This window comes from Phascolarctos cinereus, unplaced genomic scaffold (genome assembly GCF_003287225.1).
Source record: "Phascolarctos cinereus isolate Bilbo 61053 unplaced genomic scaffold, phaCin_HiC Scaffold_8;HRSCAF=390, whole genome shotgun sequence".
NCBI classification, from domain to species: domain Eukaryota; kingdom Metazoa; phylum Chordata; class Mammalia; order Diprotodontia; family Phascolarctidae; genus Phascolarctos; species Phascolarctos cinereus.
The window spans coordinates 2,546,562-2,573,077 of NW_027556291.1; the positions used below are offsets into that span (position 1 = coordinate 2,546,562).

General features: G+C 40.5%; 1 protein-coding gene across 1 annotated transcript in view; it reads right to left on the minus strand.

Moving 5' to 3' along the window:
* The window catches only part of TEX11 (testis expressed 11), a 148,176-nt gene that overhangs the window by 31,038 nt on the left and 90,622 nt on the right, over positions 1-26,516 (minus strand). The window contains exons 8-11 of the mRNA XM_020976509.2: positions 22,886-23,037; positions 20,884-20,969; positions 20,276-20,413; positions 14,436-14,538 (exon numbers count right to left, since the gene is read on the minus strand). Of these exons, the coding sequence (XP_020832168.1) occupies positions 14,436-14,538; positions 20,276-20,413; positions 20,884-20,969; positions 22,886-23,037 (479 nt within the window). The remainder of the gene's footprint in view (positions 1-14,435; positions 14,539-20,275; positions 20,414-20,883; positions 20,970-22,885; positions 23,038-26,516) is intronic.

Genomic DNA, 26,516 nt, shown 5'->3' on the forward strand with positions numbered 1-26,516 from the left:
AGGATGCTCTAAATCACTATTGATCAGAGAAATGCAAGTTAAAACAACTCTGACGCACATACGTATCACCTCACACCCATCACATTGGCTAATATGACAGAAAAGGAAAATGATAAATGTTGGAGGAGGTATGGGAAAATTGGGACACTAATGTACTGTTGGTGGAGTTGTGAACTGATCCGATCATTCTGGAGAACAATTTGGAACTATGTCCAAAGGGCTATAAAACCATGCATATCTTTTGACACAGCAATACCACTACTAGGTCTGTACCCCAAAGAAATCAAAGAAAACGGAAAAGGATTTATTTATACAAAATATTTATATTAGTTCTTTTTGTGGTGGCAAAGAATTGGAATCAATTGGGGAATGGCTGAACAAGTTGTGGTATATGATTGTAATGGAATACTATTGTGCTATAAGAAATAATGAGCAGGATTGCAGAAAAACCTGGAAAGACTTACATGAACTGACACAAAGTGACATGAGCAGAACCAGGAGAACATTGTACACAGTAACAGCAATATTGTATGATGATCAACTATGAATGAATTAGCTATCCTCAGCAATACAATGATCCAAGACAATTCCAAAAGACTTGTGATGAAAAAAGCTATCCACCTCTAGAGAAAGAACTGATGGAGTCTGAATGCAGATTGAAGCTATTTTCCCACTTTATTTTTTTGTGGGTTTTTTCGATGCAACTAATGTGGAAATATATTTTTCTTGATTGCACATGTATAACCTATATCAAATTGCTTACAATCCCAGGGAGGGGGAATAGATGGGGGAGAATTTGGAACTCAGCATTTTAAAAAATAAGTGTTAAAAATTGTTTTTACATGTAATTGAGAAAAAATAAAATATTCAAAAATAATAATTGCTTTTTATTTCTTCTACGTTGGTTGTAAATTCATCTTTTTCATTGGTACTTCGGTTTTACTTCTTCCTTTTACTTCTTTTTCTTAGTCAAATTAGCTAATGGCTTATCTATTTTATTCCTTCCCACTCCCCCCCCCCCAAAAAAAGCTCATAGTTTATTAATTCAATGTGTTGTGGTTTTTGTTTTTTTTGGTTTTTTACTTTCATTTTTGTTAATCTCTCCTTTGATTTTTCAGGACTCTTATTTTTATATTTAATTGGGGGTTTTAAATTTGTTGGCTTTCTAGTTTTGTTTTTCAGTTGCATGCACTCTTGTTGAGCTACTCTTTATCTCTTTTATTGATGAAAGTTTGGCGATATAAATTTCCCCCAAATTATTGCTTTGGCTACATCCCACAAATGTTGGTAGGTTGTCTCATGTTGTCATTAGCTTTAATGAAATCAATTGTTTCTATAATCCGTTCTTGAATTCATGTATTCTTTAGTATTAAGTTATTTTGTTGCAAATTAATTTTCAATCTTTGCTTCAAAAGCCCTTTATTGAATGTAATTTTTATTGCATCAGGGTCAGTTAAAGGTGTATTTAATATTTCTGCTTTGCGGTAATTGTTTAGAAGGTTTTTATGCCCTAATACGTGGCCAATTTTTGTGAATGTGCCAGTCACTGCTAAGAAATAGGCATATGCCTTTCTCTTCAATAATCCAATTTAATTCAATAATCTCCAGAGATCTAGCCTATCTAATTTTTCTAAAATTATATTCAGGTCATTAACTTCTTTCTTGTTTATTTTTTGCTTTAAGTTATCTAGGTATAAGAGGGGCAAATTGAGATAACCCACTATTATAATTTTACTATTTCTTTTAGCAACTCATTTAGCTTTTCCTTTTTTATGTTTTTAAATTTTTAATAAATCTTATTTGATATCTTCTGTTTCTTACATCATTATAGTTCTCCTAGTATCCCTCTATCTCACCCTCCCAGAGAGCTATCTCATCTAACAAACAGCATTTTTAAGAGAGGAAAAAAAATCAGCACCAATGAACAATGCATTAAAAAGTCCAAAAATGTGTAATGTGTAACACCTGTGGACCTCCCACCTCCATGAAAGGGTGGGTTGAGGGTGTCCTCTCATCTCTTGGAGTCCTGTTTGATCTTTATAATTTTGTAATATTTACTTTTGATTTTTTTGGTGTGTAGGTGTTCCATTAACATTGTTGTAGTTTCTGTACCTATAGTACAATACTTACAAATTATTTTCTTGGCTCTGCTCACTTTCCTCTACATAAGTTCATATAAATCTTTCTATCCTACTCTGTATTCATCCCAGACATTTCTTATGGCACAGTAATATTCAATTACATTCAGGTACCACAATTTGTTTAGCTATTCCTCAGTTGATGGGCATCTACTTTATTTCCAATTCTTATCTATCACAAAAGTGCTGCTATAAATATTTTAGAGTATATGGGAACTTTCTTATTGATGGTTTCCTTGGGGTATGTAAACCCAATAATGGAATCTCTGGGTCAAAGGGTATGGACAGTTTAGTCACTTGATTTGCATAATTCCAAGTTGCTTTCCAAAATGGCTGTACCATTTCACAGCCCTACCAACAATACCTTCAACATTGACTATTGCCATTTTTTTGTCATTTTTGCCAATGTGCAGAGTATAAAGTGAAACCTCAGGGTTGTTTTGATTTTTATTTCTCTTATTATTTTTTTAAAAATTTTTATTAATTATTTTTAGTTTTCAACATTCACTTTCACAAGATTTTGAGTTCCAAATGTTCTCCCCATCTCTCCCCTCCCCCCACCCCAAGACGGCGTGCATTCTGAATACCTCTTCCCTCAATCTGCCCTCCCTTCTATCATTCTCCCCTTCTCTTATCCCCTTCCCCTTCTATTTTCCTGTAGGGTAAGGCATATTTCTATACTCCTTTGCCTGTATATCTTATTTCCCAGTTGCATATAAAAACAGTTTTTAACATTCATTTTCAAAACTTTGAGCTCCAAATTCTCTCTCTTCCTCCCTCCCTCCCCACCCACCCTCACTGAGAAGGCAAGCAATTCAATATAGGTTATACATGTGTAGTCATGCAAAACACTTCCATAATAGTCATTTTGTGAAAGGCTAACTGTATTTTCATCTTATCCCACCCTGTTTATTCTATTCTCTCCTTTAATCTCGTCCCTCCTCAAAAGTGCTTGCTTCTGATTTACTCCTCCCCCAATCTACCCTCCCTTCTATTACTGCCCCCTCTCTTATCTCCTTCCCCCCATTTACGTGTAGGGTAAGATAGATTTCCATACCTAAATGAGAATAAGATTCACTCATTCCCTCTCACCTTCCTCCTCTTTCTCTCTACCATAAAAGCTTTTTCTTGCTTCTTTTATGTGAGATAATTTACCCCCTTCTACCTCTCCCTTTCTCCTTCTCCCAGTACAATCCTCTCTCTCACCTCTTAATTTTAGTTTTTAGATATCACCTTTCAACTCACCCCATGCCCTCTGTCTATATATATATATATATATATATATATATATATATATATATATATATATATATATATATTCCCTCCAACTACCCTAATACTGAGAAAGGTCTCATGAGTTACAAATATCATCTTTCCATGTAGGAATGTAAACAGCTCAACTTTAATAAGTCCTTTATGATTTCTCTTTCCTGTTTACCTTTTCATGTGTCTCTTCAGTCTTGCATTTGAAAGTCAAATTTTCTATTCAGCTCTGGTCTTTTCATCAAGAATGCTTGAAAGTCCTCTATTTCATTGAATATCCATTTTTTTCCCCTGAAGGATTATACTCAGTTTTGCTGGACAGGTGATTCTTGGTTTTAATCCTAGCTCCTTTGACCTCCAGAATATCATATTCCAAGCCCTCCTAACACTTAACATAGAAGCTGCTAAATCTTCTGGTATCCTGATTGTGATTGAATTGTTTCTTTCTGGCTGTTTGCAATATTTTCTCCCTGACCTGGGAACTCTGGAATTTGGCTATATATTCCTAGGAGTTTTCCTTTTGGGATCTCTTTTAGGATATGACCAGTAGATTCTTTTTTATTTTAATTTTAATTTTAATTTTTTTTGTTTTTTTTTCCATATGCTTTTGAGTTGAAAATTTTTCTCCCTTTTCCTCCTCCCCCCCACCCTCCCCAAGACAGCGCATAATCTGAAATACGCTTTACATTTACATACCCATTTAGATTCTTTCAATTTCTATTCTACCCTCTGGTTGTAGAATATCAGGGCAGTTTTCCCTCATAATTTCTTGAAAGATGATATCTAGGCTCTTTTTTTTTTATCATGGTTTTCAGGTAGTCCAATAATTTTGAAATTATCTCTGTTGGATCTATTTTCCAGGCCAGTTGTTTTTCCAATGAAATATTTTACATTGTCTTCTATTTTTTCATTCTTTTGGTTTTGTTTTATAATTTCTTAATTTCTCATAGAGTCACTAGCTTCCATTCGTTCCACTCTAATTTTTAAGGAAGTATTTTCTTCAGTGAGATTTTGGACTTCCTTTTCCATCTGGCCAATTCTGCTTTTTAAGGCATTCTTCTCCTCATTGGCTTTTTGGACCTCTTTTGCCATTTGGGTTAGTATATTTTTTAAGGTGTTATTTTTTTCAGTATTTTTCTGGGTCTCCTTTTGCAAGCTGTTGACTCATTTTCCATTATTTTCTTGCATGAGTCTCATTTTTCTTCCCAGTTTTTCCTCTACTTCTCTTACTTGCTTCTCAAAATCCTTTTTGAGCTCTTCCATGGCCTGTGACCAATTCACATTTTTCTTGGAGGCTTTGGATGTAGGAGCTTTGACTCTGTTGTCTTCTTCTGGTTGTATGTTTTGATCTTGTCACCAAAGTAAGATTTTATAGTCTGATTCCCCCCCCTCCCCCTGGCTGTTTGTTCATGTTCCCAGGCCATTACTTGACTTTTTAATTCTTTGTTAAGGTAGGGCTCTGCTTCCATTGTGGAGGGTGTACTGTCTCAAGCTTCAGGGATTTTGTGCAGCTGTTTTCAGAGACACTTCCAGGGACCTGTAAATTTTCAATTCTTCCAAGCTGGTATGATCAAAGGAGAGGTGCTTGCTCCTTTCCTGGCCTGTGCTCTACTCTATGAGTGACCACAAGCACTCTTTTCTGCCTTGGAACCGTGAGGAGGATTCCTTCTTCACCACCACAAGCTCCACCATGCCAGCACTCCTCTTTGCCCCAGGACCACCACCCAGAACTTCAGCCCAGGTCCAAGCACGGGCAAAGCAAGAGAATCCTACCTCAGCACCAGCAAAGAGATCCCTGCAATCCCCTTCTGATTAGCCACTCAATCCCTCCTCTGTCTGTGGGCCAAGAGCTCTGGAAGCAGCCACCAACCAGGGGCTGCGCTGGGACTAGGGCCAGACCGAGCTCCTCTCTCACCCAGGTCCAACAGACCTTTCCCACTGTCCTTCTAAGTTGTCTTTGGTGTTTGCGGGTTAAGAAGTCTGGAAACCACCACAGTTGCTCACGATTCAGTCTCCTGAGGCCTGCAGCCCACGCTGAACTGCACTCTTCTCCCAGCCTGGAGCAACAGACCTTTCTAACCAACTATCCACGTTGTCTTGGGCTGGAAATTTGTTTCACTCTTCTTGTGGGTTCTGCTGCTCCAGAATTTGCTTAGTCATTTTTACAGGCATTCGGAGGGCTTTGGGGGAGATCTCAAGCAAGGCGCTGCTTTTACCCCGCCATCTTGGCTCTGCTTCCCCCTCCTCCATTTCTCTTCTTCTTAGTGACGTGGCACATTCTTTCATGTGGTTGTGAATATGCTGCAGTTCTTTTGAGAAATGTTTGTCCAAATCCTTTCGCCATTTATCTACTGGGGAACAAGTATTAGTTTCATTGATATATTACTTGTTTACATATCTTGGCTACCAAACTCCTCATCTACTGGCCTGCTGGAAGACTCTGTGTGGGCAGAAAGTACCTGAACTGTCAGCTCCATTTTGGTCTGGGATGTTGTACTCTGTTCCCAGGATCAAAGCCACACAGCCACAGTTTGCTTCCTGGAACTCATGACCACTCTTCTCCACTCTGGATCTGTGACTCAGAACTGAGTGGTAGGCAATACAGCTGCCATATGGCACCCATTCCTACACTCAGTGCTTGTTCAGGCATCTCCTAGGATATCTCTCTGGTACCTTGTCTCAGCCCTCCCTCAGTCTCTGGGTGCTAAAATGCTGCCCTCTGAAACTCCAAGTTCCTAAGCAGACCCCTACCCCAGTGTAGGCAGACCTATCTGTCCATCTCCCTAACCCGTCCTGGACTGGAAAAATGACTCATTTGACTTCTTCTTGGCTTTTCAAATCGGAATTCAGTCTGGTGCATTCTCTAGTCTAGATCTTTGTCAAGGAGATGTGTGGGAAGAGCTAGAGTCTACTGTTTCTTCTCACTCTGCCACCTTAGTGTTAATTATTTCTTAAATTATAAATTCTATGTCCTCCTGCAAATTTACTATAGAGGTCCACCCACCATTACAGTGGCCCTTCCTTTTTCTTGACCAATACCAATGCAACATGCAGGCTAGCAATTATATCCCTGGTTCTAGCTACTTCACTGGCCTAGAAATACATTTTTCTGATGACACAGTTAAAGTTGCTTTTCCTATGCAATTTCTTGTTATGGTGGAGCCTGTCCACATCTTCCACAAGCTTCTTCCTTGTTTTGGGGGTGCTCCTCAACTTCAGTTCTTCAGAGAGTCATATTCCCTAACTCATAACCTTATATCACCACAGAAAGAATACTGGGGCTAAAAAGATGAGTCTTTGTTTCAGGGAGAAGTTTGAGGTAACTGAAAAAAACATTAAAACACCCTGCATAATTTCCCAATGGCAAGCCAGTCTGTTATCTTCCTCCTCCTTAGTTCAGAGCCTGGCTTGCTGGTCCAATTTCTGCATCTGCGTGGATTGATGTAATCACCACAATATCTTCAGCAGACGGAGCACCTGGAAGGCCTCACTTTCTACAGAGAATCCCTTCTTGGCTTCACCTCTGTGCTGGATCTCTTCCACGACAATGGTGAATACTTTTGGTGAGCATGGAGCTCTCTCACCTTACGATAAGAGAGTGAAAAACTTACCACTATTGCTTTATCTTTTAAGGAATCTCATATGATTTTGATCCAAGCATGGGAGACATCTTGATGTAGGAGAGCTTTTAAGGCTATGTATTTGCTTTACCAAATTACACACCATTTTTAGAGTCAACAAACAACAGAGATAGTGGAATCTTGCATTCTCTATTATTCAGTCAATTGTGTGAGTGTAAAGATATAGTCTTCAACAGACTATTGCTTGAAAATCCTGCCTGTTCTTTTCTCATCCTTCATCAAGGCTACCCTCTATGCATGTGTAAATTCTCATAAATATTTATAAATAAGAAATGTAAATGTTAGTTTGTAGTTATTGATAGTTTCTTCTCAGTTGCCATTTCTGGGTGATAATAAGGCCCAAGATTTTTTCCCTACACTTTTGGAGCCTTCCCATCTGTTGGATATTTTTATAATCAATCCCCTAAAGCCCTCAAAATTGTGGTGCCTCTAGCACAGATCTCTTGTAATCCAGCTGACTTTCCCATCTTTGTTTTCTTCAATACCATTTCCATTTCCTTAGGAAGTCCTAAAGTCCTAAAGGACTATGAGGTTAGAATTACTGTCGGGTTAATGTTATAACTTTGATAGTAAAAACGACTTAAACCTCTCAGTATATAAAATTTTATATTTCTTTTCCATTTGTCAACTGTTTGCTTCTTTCCTTCTAGCTTTATCCATAAATGTCCTTGGGGGTCATAAGATCCTAAAAACCATAGAGATAGACATGAGAAGGTCCTCAGCAGCCATCTAGCCTAGAAAAACAACTCATTTTAGAGATGAGGAAACTGAGGCCTACGGAAGTTAAATGACTTGGCCAGGGTCACACAAATATCACACACCAGAGGCAGAGACCGAAGACAGGGATTCTGATTGAAGAATGGCTGCTCTTTCTACTGCACCCAGCCAACTTGGGTGAGTTTCTCATCAAGCTTCCTTTAAATTGTTTTCCCTCTATCCAAGAAAGATTAATCTAATCTAAGAAAATGTACTGAGAGAAAATGAAAGGAGGTTGCAGACAAGGGCAAATCACATCACAGGAAAAGGCACAAAAACCTATTACAGCAGAGGGAAAGAAGGGAGGGAGATGAGCATCGTTTGAACCTTACTCTCATCAGATTTGGCTCAAGGAGGGAATAACATAATCAGTAAGGTACAGAAATCTAACATGCCCTACAGGCAGTAGGAGGGAGGGAGGTGGGACTGAGGGAGGTGGTGGTCAAAAGCAAAACATTTGTGAGGAGGGAAAAGGAAAAAGGGAAAGAAAAAGTATAAATGGGGGGAGGGGAAGGATGGAGAGAAAGACACAGATAGTAATCATAACTGTGAACTTGGTATATGAATGTAATGGAATACTATTGTGCTATAAGAAATGATGAGCAGGCAGACTTCAGAAAAACCTGGAAAGACTTGTATGGACTGATGCTGAGTGAAGTGGGCAGAACCAGGAGAACGTTGTACACAGTAACAGCTATGTTGTTCAATGACTAATATTGATAGACTTAGCTCTTCTCAGAAGTGCAAGGATCTAAGACATCTCCAAAGGTCTCATAATGGAAAATGCTATCCGCATGCAAAGAAAGAACTATGGAATTTGAATGCAGATTGAAGCATACTATTTGCTAGTTTTTTTTCTCTTCGGTTGAGTTTTATTTCCTCTTTCTGGTGGTTCCTCCTATCGGTTCTAATTCTTACCTTACAACATCACTAATGTGAAAATAGCTTTAATAGGAATGTATATGTATAGCCTATATCAGATTGTGCACCATCCTGGAGAGGGAGGAAGAGAAAAATTTAAAACTCCAAAGCTTCTGGAAACGATTGTTGATAAATCAAAATAAATTAATAAAAAAATAAATAAATTGCTTTCCTTCCAGTGCTTCTCACTATATTAGTCGTAGTCTCCCACCCTCTTCTCTATAGAGAGTACCTTGGCAGTCCTCGCTCACTGCTTGGCAAGAAGATCAAATACTTCTTGGCTGAAGGACTTTCTAGGTTCTTTTGGTCTCTCATTATGGTAACATCTTCAGGAAATGATTATAATTATAGTCTGTACTCACATCCATTCCCTCCATCCACTTCCCATTGTGGGGGGGAGGGGGAGTATCTACAACCCATTTAAATAGATCAAGATGGAGCTACCACCTCAATTGTGTGCTTTTCTCATTTGTACTTTTATGTTAACTTACACATTTACTCAAAGAAAGCTGACTGGGAAATTGCTCCCACATCCGTACTGAGCTGTTTCCTATCTGCTAAGATGTAACTGATTGCTTTTTTGTTGTCCTGATTCTTGCCTTCATACGTAGACGCGAGGCTTCTGCATAGTCTACAGGCCTTTGGCCTCTTTCATTTTTTACTCCAGCCAGTACTTTTTGCTTCTCTCCTTTATGCCCAGGACATGAAGATAAAACCAAGAAAGCAAAGCATCCAAAATAAAAATTAAAGTAGAAGAAAAAAATCTTTGCTATAATCTGATAAAATGACCTCCCAAATCCCTAAGCAACTGAGACAAATTGGAAGAGCAAGATCCATTTCCCAATGGATGAATGGCTAAAGGATACTGAACAAGTTTTCAAAATAAAACAGTCAATAGCCACCTGAAAAATTATTAAAGCATTTCAATACTCAGAGAAACACACATTAAAATAATTCTGAGGTAATATGGCAGACTCCTTAAAAAGAAACGGATCAAATTCAAAGTTGGCAGGGCTGTGAAGAAACAAGCAGATGTATCAGCGAAATAACAACATCAGGACTTTAAAGTGTGCCCACCTTTTGACCCACTGGTTCCACTATTAAGATTATAATGACAACCCTAAGGATGTTATTAAAAGGAAAAAAGACCTAGCCATACCAAAATATTTATAGCAGCTTTATTTGTAAGGGCAGAAGCTGGAAACAATTCACAGCCAAAGACCTAGGACTGGCTGAACAAACATTGATACAAGAAGGTAAGAGAAAAGGCTCACGTTCTAAGAAATGAGAAACATGAAAAATTTAGAGAAATATGGGGAGGGTTAAATGAAGTGTGAAAAACAATTAACAATCATTAAGTATTAAACAGCAGCTAGAGTGATGAGCACACTGAGCTGGACTGCATAAAATAAGAGTAATAATAACGGCAACAGAATTTTTACAAATACAAAGAAGAAAATGATCAGAAGGGGAGCACCAGAGGTTTAGAACTGGAAGGGTACTCTAGTCCAACACCTTCCTTCGGCAGACAAGGAAACTGGGGCCCAGAGGGAGAATGGGACTTGACCAAGGTCATGTGGCAAGGAAATAGCAGAGCTGAAATTTGAACCCAGATCCAACTCCAAATCCAGAGCTTTTTTCAACCCACTATTCTGCCCACTGTTATTATTTTGTTCAAGTTAATCACATTTTTAAACAAACTGTCAATAACATGGACCTTATGGTTTTATCTAAATGCTTTTGTTGAAGGTCACTCATTTTAGAATACAATTTTTGTTATTGTTATTAGTTTACATTTAAAAAAACAAACTTGAAATAATGGAGTTTGAAGTTTTATTTGGAATTTTGCTCATTTTCATAATTTATTTGAGTAATGGTATTTTCTGAAATTGCTATAGAGGAAACATGGAGTAACAATGGATAGAATCCTGGACTTGGAGGCAGGAAAACCTTAGACACTTATTAGCTGCATGATCCCTATCTATGCCTGTGTTTACTCTAAGGTCCCTTTCATCTCCGAATCAATGATCTAGGACCTTATAAAGAAAAAGAGATGAGATCCTTCAGTCAAGATCGCTGCCTGAACAGAGGGAGAGGACCCAGCTCCCACATACCTGGAGTGTCAAAAACCTGATATTTGTATCAGACTCAATAATGATCAAGAAATCCAATGGGAAACTATAAGGTCTTCTTCTAATCCAGAACTGCAAAAATGTCAGCCAGAAGCCCACAGGCCCTAGAAAAGGGAGGCTGTCAACAAAGCCAGTGCCGTAGAGTAGGCAAACAAGCCAGCACCCTAAGAGCATAACCAGAGAAACACATGTAGCCTAAAAGACTATGCATCTGGAGTTGGCAAGGGTCAAGGAGGGCCCTTGAAAAAGCCCTGGCCAGATCAGAAAGCCCTAGGTTGGGGACCTTGGAGAAGGGCACCTATTCAGACTTAGATGACAGTACAGGGGTTCACAAGACCCTAGCAACCTGTTCCAGAGATACCAGCCAGGGCCTGAAGATTCAGCACTCTACAAGCCAAAGATCCAGGTGGGCTAACGTCAGCAGCTAGTACAAGAATACAGAGACCAAGCAGGGCCAACTACCCCACTCCAAAGCGCAACACTGGGCAGAGCTTGGCCCTGGCACAAAAGCCCCAATTCAGGAACTAAAGTTGGAAAGATACAAGTAAACCAAAGAAAACAGCAACTGGTTTCAAAAATTATTCATAGACACAGAGATCTTCAAAAAGAAGGGGAAGTAACTCCAGAATAACTGCAAGCAGTGACTCAAAATGGAAAAAAAAAATGAATTTTCCACAAGGAATACATGAAATCCTAAAAGAAATGAAGCAAGAAATAAAGAAGTAACAGCTCTGGAGAAAAGAGCTAGGAGAACACTAAACAGCTTTGAATAGAAAGTGGTAAACCTTATCCAATTAACAAACTTCTTAAAAAACTAGAAAAGAATAAATAGGCTGAAGGGAAAGAAATAAGCAATTATAAAGTGCATACTATGGGCCAGTCACTGTACTAAGTGCTTTACAAATATTATCTCATTTTGATCGTACAATAACCCTTTGAAATAGGTAATGTTATTATCCCCATTTTACAACTGGGGAAACCAAGGCAGACAGCAGTGTTCAGTGACTTGCCCAGGGTCACACAGCTAGTGTTTGGAGCCTCATTAGAACTCAGGTCTTCCTGACTCCAGGCCCAGCACTCTATTCACTACATCAAATAGCAATTAATGTCTTCACGATTCTGCAGTTAATATTAGAACAAAATCAAAAGATTGAAAAAGTAAGCTATCTGCTATAAAAAATAACTGAACTAGAAAAAAGTCAAAAGAGATCATCAGATTCCCTGAAAACTGTGATTAAAAAAATCTTAGACACTATATTACTTTTTTCTTTTTAAAACTGTTTGCTAATTTTTCAAATAACAAGCATTTTTTTTATTAATCTGTCTCTCCTACTTACTCCTTCCCTCAGCAAATAAAAAACAAACAAGACAAAAAACAAATCCCTCAATATATAGTCTGGCAAAACAAATTCCCACATTAGCCATGTCTGAAAATGTGTTTCCTTCTACATCATATTTCAAGAATTACAGGTTTATTAGAACCAGAGGGCAAATTAGAGGTAGAAAGAATCTACCCTATCATCTCCTGAAAGGAACCCCCAAAGGAAAAGTCCTAGGAATGTCCTAGCCAAAAACCAGAGCTCCCAAGACAAAGAAAAAATACTCTCAGCATCCAGAAAGAAGCAGTTCAAATACCAAGGAACCACAGTCAAGATCATCGAAGATCTGGCAACTTCTGCTGAAAGGGGGCTTTCAGACATTTCAGAACGGAGGAGGAACTCTGAAATGCAAACACAAGACTCATGAGAAATCTCGAAAGGCAAATCTGAGCAGACGAACGAGCTGGATGATGATGTAGGGCTAACATTCTAGTAGGGAAGAAGAAAGGAGTGGCCCTTCAAATTCTAAGCCTTCAAAGGCTATTGAGGAAATTAAAGAACAATAGAGGCCCTGAGGCTAGATTGGTCCAACTCTGAAAGTCTGAAGAGGGCAAAGAGAAGAGAAAGTAAAAGAAAGGATACCCTTTTGTAGAAAGGAGGAGGAAGGAGGGAGTAGAACTTGCTATTTTTCATAAGTAGCCTGTGTGAGAAGAAGAATGTACAAACATGGAGAAAAGGGTGTGGGGGGGGAGCAGGCATCCGAGGAACCTCATTCTATCCTGCAATGGACAAAGTAAGGTTCCACAGACGAATGCGCACCACGAGCACACACAAAACCTGATGTAGAAATACAGCAAACTCAAAAGGGAAATAAGGAAGGACAGGGAGGGGTTGAGAGGTTTAAAAGAGAGGATAATACTGGGAGTGAACAGTCAAATTTCTTGAAAGCTGAAGCAGGGATTAAAAAGCAAAATTTAAGAAAACAACTAGAATCTAAGGGGAAACTTATCAATTGGGAAATGGATGAACAAACTGTGGTAATATGAAGAGAACGAAATATTATTGTGCCATAAGAAATGAAGAATGAGATGCTTTCAGAGAATTGTGGATATTTATACATTTCTAACACTGTAAAGAAAAACAACTCAGAAAGCCTTAAAGAACTCTGATCAACGAGATGACCAAGCACGATTCCAAAGGTTATTGTCTTCCCGACAGAAAGGATGCAGAAAGAGACAGGAGAGTTCTCACCCAAGGTCACTGTGGGGATTCCACTTGAGTATGCTCGTCTGTCACAAGGATTCTTTTTTTTTTTCTTTCTTTCAGTTTTTAAATGGAAATGGGGGAGAGAATGGGGGACAGAGGGAAAATTAGCAGTAATGGTACCCCTAAAAAGAGAGGCATTAGAACGCACAGAAGGGAAAAGCAATAAGTAGAAGAAGAAATCACAGGCGAGGACAGTTTTGAAAGTAACATGTGGAATTACTGTATGTATGAAATGGAGATTTACAATTTCATAGGCAGCCCTCCTTTTGTATTCTGCTCTATAAATGGAAATGTTCTCTTTTTTGGTGTTTAAGATGAGAAAAAAAGTTAAAAAAAAAACAGAAAGAAGGGCTCAATCTCTGTACTGATGGTACAAGCCATTAGTGCATCTTTGAAAGAAAGAGGAGGAAAAATCTGGCAGTTTAGAACATTGAAACTGAACCAAATGCAGATTCGGTTTATTGGTATATGACATCTCATCATGAAAAAGACCAAGACCACAAGTCCCATCATCCCACTGGTGAGCTTCCCTTTAACAGCCAGAAAACACATGGAGCTCAAACACAGAGGCATCCCCCCCGATCCTGGGCACACAGTGTCAGTGAGAAAAGTGGGCCCAAACCAAGAGAACACTGAGAGTGAGAAAGCACACGCATGTGGGTACGGCACGTCACACTTCCTCCAATAATTCAGGGCCCCAGTGACCTATCCTCACACTGCACCAGGCTGCCCATCAGCAGAAGTTACCTAGCAGGGCTTCCTGGGGCTACTCCTCTCCATAACTCACCTCTCAGCTTTCAGGGCTAGTTCCATCTGGAATTTTCTCTACCGCCAGAGGTCACACTCCTTGAGACTGCAACCCCTCATCTCCTCTGCTTTTTTTTCCCCTTATTTCCTGTGATGAAGCCATCTAGATGTCCACAGGCTCTCCCCCTCCCCCACAAGGACAACCATTTCCGATGCCATTGGCCACATGGCGCTCAGGAACAGCTTCCCTACCTTCATCAGTACTGCCTCTTGAGATCGCAATCTTGAATATGATGAACTGGGTGAAAACGTTGGCAGCGTCATATCTTTCAGCTTCTTTTACAGCCTTGCTGGCCTGGGAAGAGAGAAATGAGTTCTGTTGGTTGCCAGAGAATGAAGCTGAAGTAAGAGAGTCCCAAGGGTTGGTGGGATTCTCTCAGTAACTTCACTGAACTACCCACAAGGAAGCTTTAGTTTGTCATCATCAACACCACTTGGTGTTTTCACATCAGTGACTCTCCTCCTCCCTTCCCCTCCCAGCCAAGAATCCTGGCAGTGCCCAGCAGCTAACTCTAGCACCTTGGGCTCTCAGCCTTGGCCAGACTTCTGCTTTCTCATGGTACATTCTTTCCATTGTTAATTTTGTCTTGCACAGTTAGACTTCCTTGGTAGTAAACGTCTCAATGTACACCCCAATCCCAAAGTCACACCTCAGTTTGAGGCACCTACATCTTCTAGTTTACTGAATAGAGGCAGCATGCCATAGGGGCAAGAGCTCAGAAAGCTGGGCGTGAGCCCCAACTCTGCCACTTGATACTTGCAGGACTTTAGACATGCTCTGTCCCCCCTGGGAGCCTCTTTGGGATGCCAAGCCTTTCACTCCCTTCTTGCCAGAGCTATAAGGAAATCATGCTATAAACCTCAAAGAGATGCACAAATGTGAGCTCTAAGTAAAGCGATTTGTTGCTGAGGTTGCCCCGTGCCTCTGTTGCCTTGCCCAGATCAGTCTCTGTGACAGAAATGTTTTGAGTCAAAAAATTAAACTATCAAACTTAAAAAAGGCCAGGGAAAAGCAGGTGCCCAGAGGGCCCAGGGACTCTGCTTGGCCCCATTTGGGGATGATCTACTATAACTTGTTTGTCTCATATGCATCCCCTACACCCCTATCCATTCTATTTGTGGCTTGAATCCACTTAAATCTGATTCTTCTTCTTCTTCTTCTTCTTCCTCCACTAGACCTTTTTTCTGCATCTTTTCTTGACTGTTATGTGACTTACAACGCTGCTGACCAACTCCTCCTCTTTAAAAGGCAGCTGGACTTTCCTGAGCTTCCTCCTGCCTCTCTGACTACTCCTCAGGCCCTTTGACTAACTCCTTTTCGGTCTCTTCCCCTTAACAAGTGGTATCTCCCAAGATTCCATTTTTAGCTCTTTTTTCTTGTATTCTTTCAAGGAAAGCCCAATTTCCATTCCACCATACAAGTTTTCCCCACAGCGTCAAGTCTTTTATCTTGATGGCTCTAAAAGCCACATCTCTAGCCTTCACTCCGTGTTTTCCAGGTGCCAACAGAATGGCTCCCTCTAGAAAATCTCACATCACCTCAAATTTAACACGTATAATCATAGAATGGAAAGAACTTGAAACCAGGCAAATCAAGGCAATAAGCATGCATGCCAGGCACTGTGCTGAGTACAGGGATAGAAATACAAGCAAAAAGAAAGACTCTCATGGGCTCATTAACCAAAAACCAATATCACAAGTCCATGAGACATGCGCTGCAACTGGATTTATTACAAGAGAAATGAATATGCATGTGGAACCCCATCAAGTACAAAGAGCTCACAATCCTAACAGAAGCTTGCTAGTTTATGAGATTGCAACAAAGGAAGGAGAAGGAAACAGAAATCTCCTTCTCAATGGGAAAAGGACTAAATCCCTACTGAGGGGGAAGAGCAAGGTGATGGCAGACACTTTGCAAACGTTATCTCATTTTACTCTCATGACAACCTTAGGGGTTAGGTGCTATTATTCCCATTTTACAGCTGAGGAAACCAAAGCAGGAATAGGTGAAGTGACTTGCCTAGGGTCACCCAGCTGGTAAGTGTCATAGGCCAGATTTGAACCCAGCCCTTCCTGACCCCAAGCCTAGTGCGCTATCCAGTGTGCCACCTGGCTGCATAAAACAGATAAAGAGATTTCATAGTTAGTATTATATTAGTACCTTCCTTTACATCCACCCTGCCACCATCCTAAGTCTACATCCTCATCCTCTTACCTAGATGACTTTTCATATAGTCTATATGATTTCTCTCTCTCTCTCTCTCCCCCCCCATAACCAATGCATATGAACCTATCTAAAAAACCACTTTCATCATCTGACCAATAGCTCTCAATTATTTTAAGTCTTCCAGGGTCGTGAGTCACAGAGAGGCCAAGAAGGCTGAGAAGTGAGGAGGCCTCCTGCTCTTTCCCCTGAAGCTGTCTGCCTCACAGTGCTCCATTCTGGGCAGCAGCTTTACTTTCCCACCTCCATGAACACGCTTTGGTCCTTCTCCCCACATTCATCGGCTCTTTCCTCCTGATCCTTCACGTCCTAGATCGGCTTCTCTTGCCTGCCTATAATGACCTCTGAATTCCCACAGGACTTAAAGAGTCTATACTCCACATATGGTCTTCAAGCCTTTTCTCATTATTTCTTCTAATTAAATCCTCTCTCTAGACTAAGACTTGAAACTCCTAATAGACCTAGGCTATGTCTTCAAGCTCTCCTGTCTGTCCAATAAGAGAAGTAGATCATAATGGGAAGAACACAGAGGTGGGAATGGATGAGATTTGGGAAAGTAAGGCCACTACCCTGAATGGAGCAGTGAGGCAAAAGGTTTCATGGAAGGCAACAGGAGGCCTCCTCACTTCTCAGCCTTCTTGGCCTCTCTGTGACTTAGGCTACTGGGAGACTTTAAATAGCAGTCGAAGGAATCAGCACTTAAAATAATTGAGAGCTACTGATCAGATGATGAAAGTGGTATTTTAGGTAGGCTCCTGTGGATTGATTATGGCAAGGTCCCAGGCCCAGTGTGAACACTCATTTGCTGTGAGACCTCGAGCAAATCACTTAACTTTCCTAAGCCTCAATCTCTGACATCTGTGAAATGGGGAAGCTGGATAGAAAACATCCATTCCTATCTAACCTTTTAAGGTCCCTTCCAGTGCTAACATTCTAGGATTGGTAGTGTTCAGTAATATCATTATGACAATTACAATAATGACAATCGTTTACAAAGAAAATCCTAGATATTTTATCTCTTTTGGCCCTCACAACCACCCTTGAATAGGTATCACAAACATCCCTGTTTTACAGATAAAGAAATGTATTGATTTGACTTGATGCTGGGAAGCTCCTAAGATTTGTACCATATAACTACACGACGTATTCAGAAATGAGCCTTCATCTCATGGCTTTCTAAGTCTTGATTTTGTATTCTGTTTCTACAGTTGAGTGCGTGAAAATGGCTGTCCAGCGTCCTCCACAGTTGCACAAAAGAATCTCCAGCCAGTCAGGCAAGGCCTAATGGGATGGATTCAATGCAAACAGAAGCTACATCACCACCTGGTGGTCACAGCAAGATGCTGGCTGCTTTAGGCAAAATGGTCAATTCATTTTTAGACCTACCAGAAAGGAGTAAGATCTTTGGGACCATATAAAACAATACAGCTCCATGTTAAAGCTTGTCTACTGAGAGCTGTATAAAAATCACAGAAACGCTTCTTGACGTTGTGGTGGCTGCTGAAATAAGGCACAATGGTTTCCAATGCCTGGCTGTTTGCATTTCACTATCTGTAGCACTGGCAGTCCACACACCTAAGAAGAACTAATAATGTATGACCGTTATAGACAATCATCCCCCAATGTAGTTACATACCTCTCAAATCTAATGAAGGTTTTGCTCTGGCACTGTATAGTGGATAGGGCACTGAAACTGCAGCCAGGAAGCCCAGGGCTCAAATCTGAACATAGACAAGCTACATGTCCCTGGGCAAATCATTTAACCTCTATTTGCCTCAATCTCTTCATCTGTATAATGAGGGTCGAACTCAGGGTCCCTTCCAGCTCCAAATCTGTGATCTACTATTATTTCCAGCACAACCTCCAGGGTCAAGGTGCCATAAAACTCATCTCAGATTTTTTGAGCCAGAAGAGAGCTCGGATATCACCTAAGCTAAACTGTTCAGTTTACACAGGTCCAAAAAGAGGAAAGGACTTGGCCAGGATGATAATGAGAGTAAGTAGAAAAGGCAGGCTATAAGCTCAGGTTCTCACACTCTAAACCCAGCGCTCTTGTAACTCTGCCCCAATAATTCCAACAGCAAGGGCCAACGTACTGATTAATCTGTCGGGTCAGGGGATTTCATCAATTGCCCCTCAATGTGGCCTCCAACCTTACAGAGGGCTACAAAGCTGAAGGGGATTGACTCTGCAAGAGCTTCCCAAGGAGAAGAGCTCTGAGAAACACATTCTCCTAATATTCCACTGTCTAATATTAGGGCTTAGAAAAGGACCCCTTGGGCAGACTGGTAAAGTCTATGGACCCTTCTCAAAAGAACATGTTTAGATGGATAAAATAAAATGCAGAGGATTATAAAAGAAAACAATTCTAGTGAAATGCAGACACCAAAATATTTTTTGATATCAAGTTTGATATCACAGGGGGTCAAGTTCATGGACTCTCTGTAATGCATCCATAAACCCCAACCCTTACCTTAGGGTTCATGAACTACAGTTTAAGAACCCCTGACTTAAAGATATAGAAAAGCAAGACTACAGCTTCAGCTACAGGTAGAAGAGGCAAGAGTCACTTACTTCTCAGGGCCTCAATTTTCTTTTCTACAAAATGAAGGGTTGAAATAAATAACCTCTAAGATCCTTTCGTCTTCTTGACCCGAGGCCCTATGATCAGAGGAGTTAGAAGAAGGAACCTCAGAAATCTTGTTTTGCAAAGAGAAAACTTGAAGCCCAGTGAGGGGAAATGACTTATCCAAGGTTATACTGCTAGCTAGTCGAAGAGACAGAATGAGAGCCCAGATCTCCTGATACTCAGGTTCACTACATCATGCTGCTTCTCCTGATTCTGTGCTCCAAACTTTGGCTCCTTTCCTTCCAAACACAAGGGGAAACAAGCCTTTTCTTTGTACACGACAAACCCAACAATAAGGCAGCAAAATGAGGGGACAGCCCCCAAGGAAACACTGCTCATCCAGATCAGCACGCCCTAAGCGGCTCACTGAGGGCAGGATGGTGACAACAGGCCCCTTTCCATCTCTACAACTGAAGCGGGAATGACCCGCACCCACCGCAGAGCTCTGAGCTCTGAACAGCCAAATGTGTGGCAACATTCAATCTGTGATCTGTTGAAGGGAATAATGTTTCCCAAAGTGCTACAATGCTTCCAGACATTACCAAATACTGTGTGCAATAGGAATGTTTCCATCTTCAGATCATCACCCATTTCTTTCACCTTCTAAAAATTATAAAAGTCACTCCACAGTCATGGCAAAGACTGCTGGAAAGTCCCAAGTGATCAGCCCTGAAGGTGGAAGAACAGGATTCTTACCTGAGCATTTTCTTGCACTGCATGCTAAAAAAGCAATGTTACCCTTCAATCTGTGACCAATTTCAAGGGTAACATTGCAGCTGGCTGATAATCATGACCTTTCACATCTCCAACAAGACTTTTACTCATCAGAATAGACTGTCAATTAAAAAAAAATTAGAAGGCCCTTTTCTTCCCTCTCCCATTCTAGTAAAGCAGGAACAAAAGAGCCCTGGCCTCAGGGCTTTGTCTTGCACTTCTTGACAATCTGCACGCCTAACTGGATGTATTCTCTTGCTCTAGATGACCCGCTCAGCCTTGTGAAAAATTTGAGACCCCAGGTTAGCCCTCACCTAAGCCACGAATGGAGAATGACTCTAAGCATCCTTAGAGTCAATGACTGCCAAGAAGACACAAAGAATACTGTCCTTGCCAGCCATCCTCGACTCTCTGCCCCTGGAGAGCCATGTTTGCTACCTTCCCAGAATAGAGAAACCAAAGGACCTTTTCCAGCTGCTTCAGATGAATGTAGCAGGAAGCTCGATTCCTCTGCAGTTTGGCAAAGTCCAGATCCATCTGCCCAGATGGATAGAAACTCAGGGAATAGTTATACCAGTGCAGGGCTTCAGAGTAATTCTGCGCCTGAGGGTTGAGAAGAAACAAGAGGCATATATGTGTGAGAGATAGGCCACTTTTTTGATGTTTTCTTTAAGTGTCTCTAGAAGCCAATACAGTTACAATACTAAAGCTAATGGAGGTAAACTTTAAAAAGATATTCCCTTTTTTTTTTTCCAAGCCACAAGACATTTCATAATGACTGCTCTCCTCCAAGTGAGCCCACTTTTAAGGGGTTTAAAGGCTAAATGTCATGGTTGATACTCAGCCCTGATCAGCATGCCCAGGAGAGGGTAGCATCACTAAAGGCTTTTGAACAGGCGAGTGATTTGATGATTAGGAAGGTTACTTTGGGAACCTGTGAAGAAATGGATTAAAGAAAGAAGAGGTTCTGGGATAGGGAGACCATTTAGCACATCAAAAGTTTGTGACAGCCTATCCGACCTAAGGAAAAGGAAAAGAAGGAGTAATATAATAAACAATAAAGATATTCAAACCTCAAAATTTTGGGCAGCTTGGTCCCAAAGAATGTTGTGCAGCCAGCTTAATATTCCGCGAGGCAGCTCTTTTCCTGCATGATGAGCTGAGAAAAAACCAAAGTGCTCATAATCAGAAATCTACAACTTTTGTGTCAATCAATAGTGTTGACTTCATAGACTGTAATCTTCAAGCAGAGATTTAAAACAAGAACATTCCCAATGCCCCCATCAGCATCCACATTACAAAAGCTTTCAAAATCAAGTGGTCCAATCAGAATCGATGAGACACCACTTCCATCTACCTGGGGCAGTTTCCCTCCCATCAGTCTCTTTTAACCCATTTTGTAGGCTCCCAATCAGATCATTTCCTGGCAAGGTAATATATGGCTGTGAATGAGCCAACAGCAATGCCAGAAATCATTAATAAGAAAGAGTATTTCTAGTGTAATGTACTAAGGAGATCAGGGCAAGTTCACAATGGAGGCCAATTATGCCTTAGAGCACTTGGAAAGTACTTTACAACCAGGTTTACACATAAGCTTTATCAGTTTAAACCCCATGACTCACAGACAAGTACATTTGGTCTAGAAATTTACAAGATTCCAAGACATTAGCCTATTAAGGAACCATTGACACCATAATAGCATGCTAGCTGAAGGCGGAATTTGATATAAACACACACCCTGTCCTCTCCTTCTGCCCTTTTTGTCAAAGTCTGGATTAGAGCTCCTGAGAGAGCCTGACTCCTAAGGCCAGTCATCAAACATGCATCTGCCCTAGGGACAGTCAGTCCTAAATAATGAGCCAGGAGTCAGAAGCTACCTGATACGTTACCTCTAAATGTTCCTATCCCAAGAGGCGCGTGGCCACCATGGGATAGTGCAGGGTACAGAGACAGAAGTCACAAAATCTGGCCCTGCCACTTACTCAGCTGCTCAGCCTCACTGTAGATCAATTTCTCAATCTGATAGCCTCCCTGTGCAGCATGGGGTAGTAGACTGAACACAGGAGACTTGAGTGAGACCCTGCCTCAGCCACTTATTATCTGTGTGCTCACGGCCAAGTCCCTTAAGGTCTCAGAGCCTCTGTTTCCTCATCTCTCGGGATGAGGATAAAAATATTTGTGCTACTCAACCTCCAATGGAGAAATGAGAGAGTATTAAATGAGATAGTAAATGTGAAAGCATTCTGAAAATGGCAAAGCACCATAGGGCTGCAAGGTAGTCTTCAAAAGTTCATAAAATTGTGGCTATTCAGAACTCTTAGAGAGTGATTCAACTGCATAGCCAACTTAGAACCAAAACTTAAAAGAAAAAAAGTTACCCAACTAACTGGGCAGAAACCTTTTGAAAACATCTTATTTCCCTGCTTCCCTGCCTTCTTACACCATATACCTTAGGAGGATGATCCAGGGGCCTCAACCCTAAACGGTCCTAGGTTGCTTTGGATCTCCTTTTGCAGCAGCCAAGCTGTCCCCTGACTTGATATTATTGCTCCCATCTGTAACAGTCCCTCTCCCCCTTCTCTCCTTTTAGTGACTGGCTGTTGCTAAAACTACTCTGAGCTGTGAAACTGTATAACCAAGTTTGTTAGTTATCAATGCAAAGCACACCAAAGTAAACAAATGAAAACTAAAAGTAGGCCCTGAGTAGGAGGCTGAAGTGGACTTTGTGATTGATGACAATGTTGGCTGCTTTCTTCCTGATTTGTGGCTAAACTCTGGATAGAGGAGGGGCTACTGGGGCAGCTAGGTGGCACAGTGGATAGAATACTGGCCCTGGATTCAGGAGGACCTGAGTTCAAATCCTGCCTCAGACACATAACACTTACTAGCTGTGTTACCTTGGGCAAGTCACTTAACTCCCATTGCCCAACTATACTCAGTGACCATCAGACAAAGGACAAAGCAAAAAAAAAAAGGAAGCCCAAGTTCTCTACCTTCACCTCCTACTATTTCCTACTCACTCTGTCTTAGCATGATTCTCTGCAGATTACTGCTTTTCAGTAACCAGTTACAGACCTGTAAGAATGCCCTCAACCTTCTCCTTGGCAAGCTGGTCTTCCTTCCTTTGTAAGAGGAGTTCAATGTGGAGCAAAAAGGCTTTTCCAATATGTGCTGACGACTCAAATTGGTTACAGACGGTCTTCAGAAAATCAAACCCAACAGAATCTCTGGCAAGGAGAAACACTGGTAAGCATAGTTACCAATTTCACCACATTGGCTCCCGAACGTAAAAGACCCAAGGTTGTCTCTGTCCTCCCAGAGCAGAGATGCATAATGTGACCACATTCTCAGAGAGAGCTGAGGAAAGGGCAAAATGGAGATTAATAACAAAGCTCCAGAAGTTATCTGAACAGATACCAGCGTTTGCCATCATTCTACCTCAGCCTGTACTTTGAATCGCTCATATTTAGACAAGCAATAGTGGCTGGGGAAGCAAGGCAGCTTGCTTCCTTTGGACCCATCTTCTCTCAAAACATGTATCTCAAACATCTGTCACGCTGTGAGCGTGAGAAGACTAGCCTAGGCCCACACCTATTTTTGTGTTCTGCTCTTAACACCCAGCAGGTATTAAATATTATAAAACTCTTTATGGGCATTTTACACAGCAGTAGGAGGGAATGCTGCAAACAGTAGGAAAGCATGTAGTGAAGAAAAGTAATAAGGTACTAAGTCTGCTGTTATACATTAAAACCAAGAATTGTCAATAAAACATTTCCTAAATGCTGACTAAACTGGTCATTGTGACTGTTTTTCATTTCAATAAGATTTCTAATAGCTTCTTTCTCAGTGTAAATTGAGACATCCGCTCAGGAAGCATGTCTGCATCTGTAAAGGTGCCACCTTGCCCAGGGCCCTCCTAAGTATGTTATCTAGCAAGAGTGCTTCACCTGGGTTTGGGGGATTTATTTTTTTTTTAATATTTGGAGAACTGTATTTGAACAGAATCAGTTCCCTTTATAATCCTTTCTTTTTTGTTTTTATGCATTTAGAAGCATTCTTGGGAGAAGCTAAATTCCTCAAAGACTTCTTCACCAGACTGCCCAAAGGCCCATGACACACACAAAAAAGTCAAGGACCCTTGTACTAGATCTCTAAAAACAGGAACTAAGTACTTATTTCAGCTCATTCGTACATAAAAAAGCAGTGATGCTAATCAAATATTTCAGAGAAGTCAATTAACCACTCAATAAACATTTATTAAGTAACTCCTATATGTGTCAGGCACTGTGCTAAGTGCTGGGGATACAAAAAGAGGCAAAAGACAGTCCCTGCCCTCAAGGAGCTTAAAATCTAATGGGGAAGGGGGAACAATATGCCATATACAGGACAAATAGGAAATAATTAACAGAGGGAAGGCTTCCTATAGAAGGTGGGATTTAAAGGAAGCCGGTGAGGTCAATAGTTAGGAGTGGAGAGGGGAGAGCATTCCAGGCATGGAGCACAGCCAGAGAAAATATTAAGAGCCAAGAGAATGGAGGGTCTTGTTTATGGAACAGCCTGAAGTCAAGTGTCACTACATCAGAGTATGTGTCAGGCAGTTGAGGCTAGGTTATGAAGGGCTTTGAAAGCCAAACAGAGGACTTTGTGTTTGATCTTGGAGGCAACAGGGTGCCACTGAAATTTACCGAGTTGGGGAGAGGGGGGATGGTTGTCATGGTTGGACCATATCTATGGACTATTATCTGTCTGACCACTCCTCCTGTCTCCTTTGCTGGATCTTCGTCCACGTTAAGCCCACTTATCCTGGGTGTTCCTCAAGGCTCCGGCCTGGACTCCTTGAAATACCTTCACCTCCTTTTAGCTCTGATGGCTTAACTAGGTGAAAACAAGTCTCAACAATCAATTCCAATCGTAAACTTTGACCTAACTGCAAAAAGTCTCTGAAAGCCATTTTACAAAGTGAACTGATGGGTTCTGTGCCAATTGCGTGGGGGATTTCATGATGCCCACTAGGTCCTATATGTTAAATGAGATCCGGTTTGTAAAGTACTTTGTACAGTGCCTGGCACATAGTAGGCATTATATAATCATTCCCTTCCCCTTCCCTATAAAAGCATCAAGTGAGCTACAAAAGCACTGAATTCAAGTACTGGAGTATGTGGCTTTCCAGTATATCCTAGAGGAAGAACAACATAAAAGGAAAGAAGAGACCTCAGCTTCAGTTTTAACTAGGGCTCCTTCCCTTTCCCTCCAATTCTTTTGACTTTACAGTTTTGAAGGGTCCTGGGGATGGCTGGGTTTCCCATCTTCCCATGGGCATCTTAAATGGCATCCCTGGATTCACCAGCGACAGTGTCTCCCTTCTTCTAGTTGCAAAGTCAGCTCTCTATCTAGTGTGACACACAACCTCTCACATGAGACTATATTGGGGGAAGGGGGTTAAGTATATTTGTTTTATTTATTTATTTTTATTTAGTATTTTATTTTCCCCATAATTACATGTAAAAACAATTTTCAACATTTTTTAAAAACTGAGTTTCAAATTCTCTCCCTCCTTCCCCACCCCCCTCATTTCAAAGGTAAGCAATTTGATACAGTCATGTTGTAAAAGAAAACATAGACCAAAATTTTAAAAAAGGAAAAAGAAAGTTAAAAAAGCATGCTTCAATCTGCATTCAGACTCCATCAGTTCTTTCTCTGGGGATGGATAGCATTTTTCATAATAGGTCCCTTCAGAGTTATCTTAGATCATTGTACTGCTGAGAAAAGCTAAGTCATTCACAGCTGCTCATCTTACAACATTGCTGTTACTGTGTATAATTTTCCCCTGGTTCTACTCATTTCACTTTGCATCAGTTCATATAATTCTTCCCAGGTTTTTCTGAGAACATCCAGCTCATCATTTCTTATAGCGTGATAGTAATCCATCACAATCACATACCACAACTTGTCCAGCCATTCCCTCAATTTCCAATTCTTTGCCACCAGAAAAGAGCTGCTATAAATATTTTTTGTACATATAAGTCTTTTTCCTTTTTGTTTTTTATCTTTTTCGGGATATAGACCTAGTAGTGGTATCGCAAGGCTTTTGGGTATAGTTCCCAATCGCTCTACATAATGGTTGAATCAGTTCACAACTCCACCAACAGCGTATTAGTGATGAGATAATATTGTTCATAATCTTCTATCCTCCTCCTCAAATTGATAATCTAAATTGACGTTACCCTTGGCTGTCATGTCTCTCTTCTTGACAAGGAGATAAAGGGTTTTCTGGTTAAGACAATTTTTCTAGGCTCTTTTGTTCCATTAGGGTTGATTGACAGGAGTTAAAATTCCTTAGGAAATGACAATTATCTGAATTGATGTCTGTTCTTTTGCTCATTTCCCATTTTTCTGCAACGAAAACTTTAAATTTTTTTTATTCTTAGCTTAAACATCAAATAAAATAGGCAACTCCATATACATAGTAAAATAGAATAAAAAGACTGTACATGAAACTGCAACTCTCTATTTTATATATATAATATATATTTAACCTGTAGCTGTCCTAATTTTCTATGCTGCTTTCTGGCCTTCCTTCTGTTCTCTTCTATCATTAAAAAAAAAAAAAAGATGCCTCTGTGACTCTCCTTTCTTTTTAAATTCTTATGGCATAATATTCCATTAAATTAATTTACCATCATTTGTTCAACCCTTCTGCAATTAA